The sequence below is a fragment of the Crocodylus porosus genome, unplaced genomic scaffold, assembly GCF_001723895.1.
Source record: "Crocodylus porosus isolate Cpor-Errol unplaced genomic scaffold, CroPor_comp1, whole genome shotgun sequence".
Lineage (NCBI taxonomy): Eukaryota > Metazoa > Chordata > Crocodylia > Crocodylidae > Crocodylus > Crocodylus porosus.
The window spans coordinates 70,001,610-70,014,633 of NW_017728943.1; the positions used below are offsets into that span (position 1 = coordinate 70,001,610).

Consider the following 13,024-nt stretch of genomic DNA (forward strand, 5'->3'; position numbering starts at 1 on the left):
TGTGACCAAAGTGATGTAGCCGGTGCTCTCATGCAGGCCAAGGGGCCGCCTATGCCACTGCTTCCCCAGGCCTTGCCCACACCAGCAACACTGCTGCCCGAAGTCTTGGTAGCGCTCGGGCAAATGCGGCTGGGGCCCAGCCAACGCGTGAGACGTGGGACGGCGGAACTGAGGGAGCAAAGCTGGTTCCCAGCCAGAAGGGTCTCAGGCCTGGTCTGCCCAGGGCAGCTCCTGGCAGGGGAAGGCCTCAGGGGAACACGGGCTGCTCTGCTCCTCTGCGCTTCCCTGTGGCGAAGGCAATCAGCCCCCGGGAGAGCACAGGCAGCCGCCATGGCAGGAGAGCAGCACCTGGCCCAGCCACAGGGAGCAACAATCCCCCATCTCCCTCCAGGCTGCCCCCGAGCAGTGCAGCCCCATGAGCTGGCGCTGCCCAAGGGGGGCCAGAGCAAGGCAGCTGCCGCACTGCAGCCCCTCGCCTACTTGGTTGCACGGCCCCCATTCACCATGGTGCTGCGAGCCCGGAGCATGGGACCTGGCGGACACCAGCTCCTGCCACCTTGCCCCAGAGAGGTCATGACAGGAGGCCGAGGCCCCCCCGGGGCTGCCCTGCGACTGCCTGCACTGGGCACCATGCCCTGTTCCCGTCCCGCGACTGCTGAGCCCGGCAGGTCCCAGGAGGCAGGCGGGACGCTGGGGGCAAGGGGCTGAACCGGAAACAAGTAAAAGTGGGCGCTGTTCCCAGCTTGTCCCATCAGGTGTGGCCAGGGCAGCCCCATGCCGCACAGCCCTCGGGGCAGTGGCAGGACCCTGCTCATGTGATGTGGGAGGTCATGCAAACCTGGCCCCGCGGGGGTGAGCAGCTCCCCTCCCCTCCCCCACCTGCCTGTCCCAAGTGAGGGGCCTCAGAGAGGCCCGCAGGCAGTATGTTGAACAAGCCTGATGTAATGTAACCAGCAACTGAAGGCTTAAAGAAGAAACACCCAGGAGTTCTACAGTACGTAATACCACCTACTGCAAAGAGGTGACACAGATGCTATTTTGTCCAACTTCAGCTCATGTTACACAACGTCCAACTTTTGCCTAAGAACTTTCAGGTCGTCTTTATTGGTATCAAAAAAGGAAAAAAACCAACCCATTTTTAAAAGACACTTTGCAGGTAATCTTCAAAAGAACCTTTTATAATCGTAATTTCAGTCCATAATCAGTCCTCCCAAAGGACTGACAAACATTATGTGTTACAAAAACCTCCAAGCTTTTTCATCGTTAATTATTGGCTTTTGGAGATTATTAGAGATAGCCTTTTAATCTTTAAAATGGCAAATTCCTCCACCAGTAGTAACAAACTCACATGCTCAATGTTATTTCCATGATGCTGTAATGTGAAATTTGTTCAAGGCAAATCAGGCATCCCAAGTCCTTGCATAACTTAATGTATCTCTGTATTGTGTCTGACTATTAATAGGGTCTTATCAAAATTCTATTATTAACAAAACATTTTTAAATTTTATTTATTATCCTTTATACAGTTTAAAGCAGGAGTGTCCAACCTTTTTGAATGTGGGGCCAGATCACAAAATTTTTATCACCCAGTGGGCCAGCAAGCCATATTCAAAGACCTCACAGGAAGTGGTATCATATCAGGAAGTGATGTCACATGACCTTTGACACCAATGAAGTTGCAGGAAGTGACAATGAAATGGGTCTGGAAATGTGCCTAGGGAAATTGTGGTTTTCAGAAAGTATGTATGTTTGGTATAGCTTAGGACATCATTTTTCTGTGCAGGGGGTTGGACTAAATTAGGGATGCCCAGCTGACTACCTGCAGGCCACATGTGGCTCACAAAGGGCCAGGATGTCACCCACAGTCTACATGGGGTCTGCAGCAGTTAATATATAGGGCATGGGCCTGGGCAGCCACCTCTCCCACTGCTGTGCAAGGGAGAAAGGCCTGAGTGGGGGGAGGAGTGATCCATGTCCTGCTAATGTAGCCTGCATGGCTGAGAATGGGGGTCTGCATGCTGCTGGAGCAGCCTGTGCTGTGAGTAGAATTGTGAGTGTACAATTTCTATTTAATTAACCACAATGACCATGTTACTTCCTGTTACTGATTAACTGTTTTCTTCTAAAATTAAGATCACAGTAAAGTTAAATACCTGCTTATAACACCAAGGGACGTCCTTGATTTAGCAAAACATCCTTTTTTTCAAGGATGAATGCAGCTGGAGCCATAAGGGGAAGTTTGTGCTATCCATTTCTGCCAACATAAAGTGTGTACAAGTGTCCTTTACTAACTTGATCATGGTCATTGTGGTTAATTAACTAGAAATTGTAGGCATATACTGCAGAGAGGTGGAAGAGATCTCAAGGATAAACTAGTCTAGGGCTGTTCAGATCTGGTGAGGCTGTGGCCCCCAGATGACACCAGCATGTGTTGCACAGACTGCACGGGTGGGCCCCTAGGACCCCCTCATTACATGGGCTGCTCCAGCGGCAGGCAGACCCCCATCCTCAGTTATGCAAGCTACATTAGCAGGATCTGAACTGCCAAGGAGGCGGCTGGATGTAGAGCGCCTCTGGGCTGGGCTCCTCCTGCCTCCCGCCTAACCCAGCTCCAGCAACGGTGTGCCCTGCAGCCCCAGCCCGTCCCTGACGCACCCCCAGCTCCGTGTGGGAACTTTCCTGGTGCCTCCATCCACCACGCATGTGGGCAGGGCACGGGCCATGCTGCAGCTCCCCCGGCCATGTGCCAGGAGCAAGGGGTGGAGCCAGAGCAGAAGTTGCAGGTGCTGTCCCCAGCTTGTCCAGTCAGGTGCGGCTGGGGCAGCCCTGTGCTGTGCAGCCCTCGGGGAGTGGTGGAGGGACCCGGCTCCCATGATGAGCTCAGCTCTGCTGAGCAGCTCCCCTCCCCTCCCCTCACTGCCAGCTGGGGCCCGCAGGCCAGCCCTGCCCGCCTTGCCTCGCCACTGCTCCACCGTGTTGGACAAGCCTGGTTTAAAGCAAATTTCCATTGGAGTGGTCTTTAAGAGTTTCTTACACATTATTCGGTCCTGAGAATCTCAATCCCTCCTCTGGACCTAAAATAGTTGCCTTTTTCACAGCTTAAGAAAATGCCATGGGACGCTTTTCCAGAGCCTATACTCGGGGCTTCAGAGTCTTAACAGTAGGAAGCAATAGAATCCAGAGCTCATACAAGGAAAAGAGTGCCACAGATGAGATTCACAGTGAAAAAAATAAATTAATTTTCTCCTTAATTACTTGATTCTGCAACCCACACCCACATGACTCATCAATCTTAATGGGAATTTGTACAGAAATACTGCTGGACAACACATGTATTTGGGATTTGTGCATCAAGATTCAAAATTCTACATTCAAACATTTTGTCAGGCCCAGTAGATATAAGAAAGTCTTCTCTGCACGTTTCCCATCGAGCTATGACTTATCTTATTATACTTGTCCAAATTTTGACCATTTTCTGTTATAATGCTTGTGTAGAGAAGTTCCTATTGTCACTCATAACAGCTGATTTCTGTCAGCCTTTACAACCCTGTAAACAATTGTTTGGCTGAATTTTATTGATTCAACCAAACTTAGTTATTTTATCACGCTTCATTGTATAAGGGCCTGCAATTCTTCTCTGGCTTTAGTTTGTATTGCACCATCCCACTCAACTTCAAGATAAGCGTTTTTTTCCAATTACTTACTTTAGTGATAGTCTTCAAAATGGCAAATCGGTCTGCAGGAGGTGGCAAACCCACATAGAGTGTTTTATCCAGTCTGCCAGGTCGCAAGATTGCTGGATCAATTATATCTGACAGGAGAAAGAAAAAACAGTTTATGTATTAGATGCAGTATTAGCCAACATTTGAAGCTCTGAGAGCTAAGAACAGTTACTAAATAATTTTTGTTTCCGTCAGATAGATCTCCTCACTGCCTGGTTCACTCACAAGCCTGGTATGACACAAGACTCGCCCTGAACTGCCAGCTGATAGATGCAGACAAATCTTTCTTAACAGCAAGTATTCAATGAACATTCATCTATCATACTTACTATGGCTGAGCAAGAAATTCCATGCAAATTCACAGCATGAAGAATATTTTAATTTGCTCTACTGGGGAAGGGGAGGAGGTGGCAGGCAGGAGAGTTCTCTCTAAATCAAGTGTTGTGACAATGTCTAAAAAATCTATATAAAAGATGCACCTGAGTGAAGTGTAGCTATCTACATAAAAAAGGTTGTTTTTTTTTTATAAGAAGTTTAATTTTCACTGAATTAACTGTAGTAGCGTAGCCTTCCTTCTTGATAATTCTCTCCGTTAAAACATGAACATACAAACTTTTTTCAGAGTGTTAATTAGCTGTGGAGCAGAAGTGTACACATGGGCAGTTACTGCAGACAAGTGGTCATATTCTAAGTCTCCACTCCATTTTATTTCACAGTAGTATATCCATGTGTCCTTGTCCCATGGCAGAGAAAATTGTATATCCACAAGTTTGAAAAATAAATGCTTGGTCCTCTGCAAACATATACCATTCACTTCTTACCGGAAGAAGACAGAGAAACAAAAATTTAAAAAAAAAACCTGCTGTATTCTTCTTTTTCTTTTAGAAGTGCCAACAACAAATCAGGTCCTCCCCTGAGATATAGTAGCTGTGCAGTTTTTAAATTGAGGAGGCAGAAACAATTCCTACTAGCCATTGTTATTGGTCGAAAGTTCAGGAAAACTATCTCCACTACTCAATAAATAGTTCTCCCACTTTTCTTAAGACACAAACATATTTCAGTTCATGTCTTTGGCCACATACAGATATTCCATTTGTCCCAAGAGAAAGAGCAAACCCTGTCTCCCAGCACAAACAAGCATTCAAGGGATTTCTTGCAGATTACTGGCTCTTTCACAATAAATTAGATTGGGTAACTCAAAAGAAAATTTCTCTCTTCCCAATCCAAACTGAAGGTCTATATACACTTCTCTCAGGTAAAGAGGACACCTACTATCCCAAGTCCTTTGCTCTCACTCCCTTCTAGAGGGGGAGGGAAGGAAAGCACTGGCTCACTGATAGCCTGCCCAGAGGCAAGCTGTCAGGGAGCCCTATGGGGGGCCCTTCCATAAAAAAATTATCCCCCCCCCCCATCAGTCAGCTGATTGGTGGCAGAAGGGGATTCACCTGCAATGGAAAACCTCTAAGAAGTAGTTCCCCCAGCGAGAGAATGCCCCCCCTCTGGCCATTCTTCTGCCACATTCTGACAGCAAGGCTCTTCTGCCAATCAGCTGATTAGTGTGTGGGGTGGGGAGCAGGGTGGTGTAGAGGGCATTCTCTGGGCTGCCTGTGGCAGCTGGTGTCAATTAAGCTAAAGAACAGTATTGGCATAAGAACAAAATGGATACAAACTTGTATTTAGTCTGGAAATTTAAAAATATTCTTATAGACCTGCGAGGTTCTAGAGCTAAAACCGATCTTGTTGTCAAACTTGTTACATAGTTGGTAGGGTCGGAAGGGACCTGAGCAGATCATCAAGTCCGACCCCCTGCCATGGCAGGAAAGAGTACTGGGGTCAAACGACCCCGGCAAAGTGTTCGTCCAGCCTCCTCTTAAAGATCCCCAAGGTAGGAGCCAGCACCACTTCGCTTGGAAGTTGGTTCCAGATCCTAGCTGTCCTGACTGTGAAGTAGCGCCTCCTGATGTCTAGTATGAATCTACCCTCTGCCAGCTTGTGACCATTATTCCTGGTCACTCATGGTAGTGCTTGGGGGGAACAGGGACTCCCCCAATGCCTACTGGTCCCCCCTGACTAGTTTGTAATAGGCCACTAGATCCCCCCCTCAGCCTTCTCTTGTGAAGGCTGAACAGGTTCAGGTCCTGTAGCCTCTCCTTGTAGGGCCTGCCCTGCTGCCCCCAATCATGAGGATGGCCCTCCTCTGGACCCTCTCCATGTTGTCCACATCCGTCTTGAAGTGCGGTGCCCAGAACTGGATGCAGTACTCCAGCTGTGGCCTGACCAGTGTCGCATAGAGAGGATCACCTCCCTGGACCTGCTCAAGATGGACCTGTGGATGCATGACAAGGTGCAGTTGGCCTTCCTGACTGCATCCTCACACTGCTGGCCCATGTTCATCTTGGCATCAATAGTGATTCCAAGATCCTTTTCTGCCTCTGCACTGATGAGAAGGGATTTCCCCAGCCTGTAGGTATGCTGCTGGTTCTTTCTCCCCAGGTGCATCACGTTGCACTTGTCTGTGTTGAGTCTCATCCTATTCTCATCCGCCCACCCCTGTAACCTGTCTAGGTCTGATTGTAGCCTATTCCTTCCTTCTAGCATGCCCACATCCCCCCACATCTTCATGTCGTCAGCAAATTTGAACAGGGTGCTTTTTACCCCCTCGTCCAAGTCACTGATGAAGATGTTGAACAGTGCAGGCCCGAAGACCAAGCCCTGGGGGACCCCACTGCCCACATCCCTCCAGGCTGAAAGTGACCCATCCACCGCCACTCTCTGGGTGCGGCCCTCCAGCTAGTTGGCGACCCATTTGACTGCGCAGGTGTCAACACTACAGTCCCCCAGTTTTTTTAATGAGAACGGGGTGAGAGACAGTGTCGACGGCCTTCCAAAGGTCCAGGAAGACTATGTCCACTGCTACCCCTGCTTCTAAAGATTTTGTGACCTGGCTGTAGAAGGCCACCAGGTTGGTCTGACAGGACCTGCCTCTGATGAACCTGTGTTGGTTGCCCCTATCCATAACCTTCCCCACCAGCCCCTCTTGGACGTGCACCAGGATAATTCTCTCAAAAAGCTTCCCCAGGATCAAGGTAAGACTTAGTATTTAGTTTGGAAATTAAAAAAATATTCCTATAAAGCTGTGAGGTTCTAGAGCTAAAACCAGTCTTGTTTGGCTTGCAGGTTTGCATACTGTGTTCTGAGCACAAAGGGTGTGAGATTGAGGCTGGGTGTGAGCACAGGCTCATCTGGGGGGTGGCTGTGAGGAAATTTTAACACTGGAACAGGTTACCGAGAGAGGTGGTGGAAGCTCCATCCTTGGATGTTTTCAATACCCAGCTAGATAGCTTTGGCTGGGATGATCTAATTAGGGCAGGTCCTGCTTTGAGCAGGGGTTGGACTAGATGACCTCCTGAGGTCCCTTCCAACCCTAACCTTTATGATTTTAAGTCTTCCAGTCAGTTAGGCTTTTTACCCCCATGCCTCTACTTTTAAGATCATAAACTTATCACGTTCTAAGGAGATTGTATGATATAGTGCCTGTACTGGACTCAAGGAAGCATGTTTTCCTGTTGTAGTTCTTGACTTTGACCAAAATCATGGAGGGATAGATTTCAGATTGATGTATTAACTTCCCTCTTGATCAGGGAAATTAAGAGTTAACTTATAGGACTAGTGTCACTGCTTGGTATGTTGTTCTTGTTCTAGACATAGTGCTATACATCAGCATTTATCTTTTTTCTGGCACAAACACACTTCACAGTTACAACATATGCACTTATGTAATATTTTTCCCTGTAACTAATAAACATTCACCAAATGACAATAAGTCCTTCCTATAAAAATCAGATCTGGTTTCAGTGTACCAGGTACCATAAAATGTACATAACAAGTGAGACTAGTCACTGCATCTTCCTTCTTAATGAAAGATATGATAATTGTATCATATAGATATCTACATGAAATTGTAAAAGTGTTTTGCAATTAGATGAAATGTAACATTTTTCTTACACAGAAAAAGTTCTTTCAATTTAATAGGCAGGAGACAGAGGCACAAGGTGAGTGACCTTTTCATAGATAGCCACTAAGTTAATGACAAACTCTAGGGGCATGTCCACATATGTAGGCACGTGCACTTGCAGCAGCTCAAATAGAAGCAGTACAAATTTGAGCTGGGGCTTTTTGCCTTGGCACACATGCCCAGACATGTACTTTGGTGTGGGGCAAATTGGGCCACTTGGGGCAAAATAACCCTGCCTGGCTTCTCTCGGATCTGCAGCCAGGGGGAGCTAGAGGCTGGGGGCAGCATCTGTGCTGGCCCCAGCAGTATAAAAACCTGCCTTGGCAAGTAGCTCAGGGCTACTCACAGGAGCTCCTGGGGCCTGGCCAATTGGTACCTGGGGACACTACCCCTTGTGCCAGCTGGACTTGGTGAAGCAGCCCTGAGAGTTCCCTGCACCCTTTACCCACTGCAGGAGTCTGGCAGGGGAGCTGCTGCCTGGCTGTGACCTGCGACAGCATGTGGCCCCAAGGCTGCATGCCTGCCAGACCCAGATGGGGACTGCATGGCCATTAGAGGCATCTGCACCTCTAGGCTAGCTGCCAGTGGGCTGTGGCTGCAGAGTTGGCCTTTATGTGGCACTATTGCCATGTGTGCCACCACCCAGCCATCTAGGCAGCTATTGCCCAGAAGATATTCTCAGTGTGGTGGCCTGCTTTGAACTGTCAAAGCATGTCCTCCTGGCCCCAAGTGGCCAGGAGATCAACCACCTCCATCTGGGTCCCAGGTGTGGGCTCTGAGCAGGTTCCTCTGCCTGGGTCCTGCCACTTGCCTCACTAGCAGGAGTTCCGGTGTTCCACAGCTCAAGGTCTGCCCCCTTCCCTCCTCTCCCCCCAGGGCCACAGCCCCCCCAGAGGGCCACAGCCCCTCACCCAGCCCTAGACCCCCATGATCATCCCCCCATCCGGTTCAGCCCCCAAACTGCTCCCCCTCCTGACCCCCAGCATCCCCCACACTCACTGGCTTTAGCAGAGGTCGTCTTGGCCACTGGGGCCTCATGGCAGACCCTCCCTCCCCCATGCGGCACGAGGCAGTGGGGATCAGCCTCAGCTGCCTGGTAACCATGGTGCCACATTGCATGGGTGTGGCCTGGCTCAGCAGGGTGCTCTGCAGCACCGCACACTGTCAAGCTGCTTGGGCTGAGCAGTGACAGACTCAGGTGACAGCCAGAGCATCTCTGAGCTGCCAGACAGCGCGCAGCACCCTGCACTCGTGCGATACAGCAGTGCAGATGCCAGGCAGGCAGGGCTGAGCCCTGCTGCCTTGTGCCGCGTGGGGAAGGGGCTGTGCTACAAGGTCCCAAGTGGCCCTGACGGCTGCTGCTGGAGCCAGTGAGTGTGGGCTGTATAGGGGGAGGGTGGGGCCAGGTGGGAAAGCTATCAGGAGCTGGGGAAATGAGCAGGGGTCCCACCCATGGTCCCCCCCCCGCCCCATACTTACCCATCAGGAGCCCAGGTCCAGGTCCCTGCAGCCTGCACCGCTGCTTGCTCCGCACAGGCAGGCAGCATGCTTCAGCATCAGGGCAAGGGCCAGCCATAGAGATGCTCTGGCTGGCTACCAGAGAGCGTCTCTGTGGAGGACCTGAGCTCCAGTTGCCTCAGGGTATGGTCCAGGACTGTGCCCTGTCAGGCTTTTTTCTCCTGGGGTATTTTTTGATACCTGGATGTCCAGGGATCAAATTTTGCCCCCTTGCTGCAAATATGCAGCACTGAGAATGTTTTTTTTTGTTTTCGCACGTGTCTTGTAGCATCTCAAAGGGGTTTGAGATGCTGCAAGAGGCACATGTGTGCTTGTCTGGATGCACCTTAGGAGTTCAATTTGAGTTTTATATTTGTGTACCCTACCTTTTAGACTGTGCTGCTGGTTACCCCTTTTTCAACTACTGGCTTTGAAACAGTCCCAAGAACATAAATGATTATAGCACTGAAATAGGGGGTGGGGAAAAATTAAAAACGCTCAAACACTCCCAGAGCTGTTGTTGCTCAGTATTTCTTCCATTACTTTGGGATGTTACACCTTCCCAGAAGGAAATACAAACCATCCCACTCCATCTAGACTACAGTGGCACTTGCATAGCAGCAAGCACAACAGCTCAGCATTTACACAAGTAGCTGATGTGAAATTTCAAAAAAGGCTGTAGATTAAAATTTAACACACATTAAAATGAAACTGAGAAATTACTCATTATCACAGAAGCATCTTTCAGAGCCTGTTGTTATATCTCACGATGCGTGAGAACCAAATAATGCACGAGACCCGTCCGCTAATTAATTCTCCCAAAGGCAAGCACCTACAGCTTCTGAGGGAGGAATTTGGAAATTGTTTACTTTCTTTGTTCTCTGACATGGTTAACACTACTGTGATATCTTATAAAGAATTATTTGCGAGATGTGAAGAAGATTCTTGAGGGCATCTGTCTACCCAGTTGGGCGTTTTTAAGGATTTGGGACAGAAGCTCTGTAGAAACTGGTTTCATTTCTGATTTTGTTAGTTCTCCCCCAGGAGCACAAGGTCTTTCGTCTCTGTGTCCTACTTTGTTGCAGATACTGATATATACATGCTTATCATTAGGGCTGTGGGAAACAATACTGTTTCGCTTCAATTCTGTTTCGCCATTTGGACAGGACCGTGTTTGGTATTGAGATTAGTTTCAAAAGCATTGTTCCATTTTGTTTAGTTGAAACTGTTTCGCTATTTTGCCCATAGGCTATAATGGGGAAGCATGAAACAGCCTATAACTTTGACATTTTTGGCACATTTTGATGAAAACAACAGGCATGGTAGGCCCTGTTGAGACCACAAAGTCTGCCAGTTTTTAAGGAGCACTGCATCCAGTTTTGGGCTCCACAATTCAAAACGGATGTAGAAAAGCTTGAGAGAGTGCAGAGGAGAGCCACACACATGATCAGAGGCCAGGAAAACAGAGCTTATGATGAGAGGCTGAGAGCTATAGGACTCTTCAGCCTGGAAAAGCGCAGGCTAAGGGGTGATCTGGTGGCCACCTATAAGTTTATCAGGGGTGCTCACCAGGATCTGGGGGAACGTCTGTTCACCAGAGCACCCCAGAGGATGACAAGGTCAAACGGTCACAAATTCTTTCAGGACTGTTTCAGGCTGGGCATAAGGAAGACTTCTTTACTGTCTGAGCCCCCAAGGTCTGGAACAGTCTGCTGCCAGAGGTGGTTCAAGCACTTACTTTGAACACCTTCAAGAGAAATTTGGATGTGTATCTTGCTAGGATCCTATGATCCCTGCTGACTTCCTGCCCCTGGGGCAGGGGGCAGGACTTGATGATCCGCCGAGGTACCTTCCAGCCCAAATGTCTATGAATCTATGACAGGTGCAGGGATTTATGGGAAACTGCATCTCAAGCTGCTGACAAGCAAAATGCACATGTGACTTTGCGTGTGTTAAGATGTGCCCTCACTGGGGCTGGGGCCTCTACACAACATAGTAGTGTGCCCCAATGAGGTCTCCTCCTCCCCTACAGCCTCATCTTGGTCCACCACTTCAAATAACAGGTCATAACTGAGTGAGCACCACAGTAGCACCAGCAGCATTCCAGGCAGCCAAACAATCACAGTCTGTGAAGTCCTTCCACCCCTCTTCCCCCTCCCTCTCCTTTGTTTCCTTGCAGGCAAGCCCAGCTTCAACCTCAAAACATTTCAGAAACTTTCAAAATGTTTTGACTGCTCTCATTTCATTTTAAGGCCGTTTCGAAGCCCTTTGTTTCGATTTCAAAATGAGTCAAGACAGCATCAAAACAAAACAGCTGGTGACCTTTCACACAGCCCTACTTACCATCACTTGTAGCTAAACTCTTATATAGCCGTGTCCAAAGATCATACTATCATTTTCAGCTGACTAGATTCTAACCACTCCTTGCAGATAGCGATCAGACTTTGGTTATTCACATTTTGGTCACTTCTAAACAGGATTGCAGCAATGCAATATACCTGGCCATAAAGTCCAGCACTTTATACCACAATGAAGGAGACTGTATGATATAGTGCAATATACCTGGCCATAAAGCCCGTCGCTTGCAAAAAAACTCTAGTAAGTTTGCAACACTGCAACACAGGCATAGCAAACCTATCCCCTGCTTTCTACAACAGCTTCCCATAGATTTGCAAATCAAGGCTTGGTATTGGCTCTTATCTTCAAGGCTTCCCATGGCTTGGGCTTAGATATCTAAACCACAGCTAAAAGCTCCAGCTTTTCTGTGTAAAAAGCTTTAAAAGCTTTTCTGTGCAGTATACAGAATATTCAAGGATTGGTTTAAAGCACTTCCATGAGAATTCAGGACCATCACAAACTAAAACCCATTTTGTTCCCACTGCACAGGTGTGCACACATACATGCACCACCCACAAAATTCTAATCACAAGAAACAGCCTACTACCCGTCCCTTTTTCCCTTGGAGCAAGATTTTTGTTGTTTAGTGGTTTATCAGAGATCAGAGTAGTTTTTTTTCCTTTGGATACAAATGTACTTAAAGCAAACAGATTTATCAAATAAACAAGCAGGTCATGTGTATATGCTAGCTAAAAGGAACAAAAATCATCAGAACCACGACCAAGATGACTTGAGCTAAATTATTTTGCAAGTTTTCCTTTCAAATTTTATTGGAGGAACAGCAATGACAATAAGTGCGAAAGAAGAGCTGAAATCAATTTGATGTTAAGTGTGTAGTGCTCTATCCAAACTTTAGTTTATTTTCTCCACAGAAAGTTCCTATCAAAATGTGAAGCACAACTGTGTGGATTTCTTAAAAGCAGTTGGTGAACAACATACTACCATTCATTATTGCCTTTCTAAAGTTTCTGTGTGAGAGATTTCTGGGTTCAGAGGGGAGTGAAAATGACAGGAACACCATACAGCACCAAACTCTACAATGCATTTTGCAGAATCCAGGAATATTAGAAACCCCAATACCCAAGATTCTTGGCATTAATATACACCAAGACTGGGGGGGAGGGGGAAGGGAAGCTGCAGTTGAGTAAAGTCACAGAATATCTCAGCTCTAACATTTATAGGATTTATGCTTCCCTTTCCAAGTTTTTTTTGGTAAGACTGGGGTATCTAAAAGCTAAATCCCATTTAGATAAATTAGATGTTTGACTTGAATTAAATCTCTTACCCTTTATGTGCGGAACCAAAATGGGGTTGGGGTTCTGTATTCTTGCTATTATGAAAATAATTTAGCCAGAGTCCATAAAGGTCACTGGATTTCTGCAACAAGTCCTCA

At 47.7% G+C, this 13,024-nt stretch overlaps 1 protein-coding gene across 4 annotated transcripts in view; it reads right to left on the bottom strand.

Moving 5' to 3' along the window:
* Positions 1-13,024, bottom strand: part of NVL (nuclear VCP-like) — a 65,187-nt gene that overhangs the window by 15,480 nt on the left and 36,683 nt on the right. For all 4 annotated transcript variants that reach the window (XM_019549536.1, XM_019549537.1, XM_019549535.1 and 1 more), the window contains exon 19: positions 3,705-3,811. In XM_019549536.1, coding sequence (XP_019405081.1) covers positions 3,705-3,811 — 107 coding nt within the window. The remainder of the gene's footprint in view (positions 1-3,704; positions 3,812-13,024) is intronic.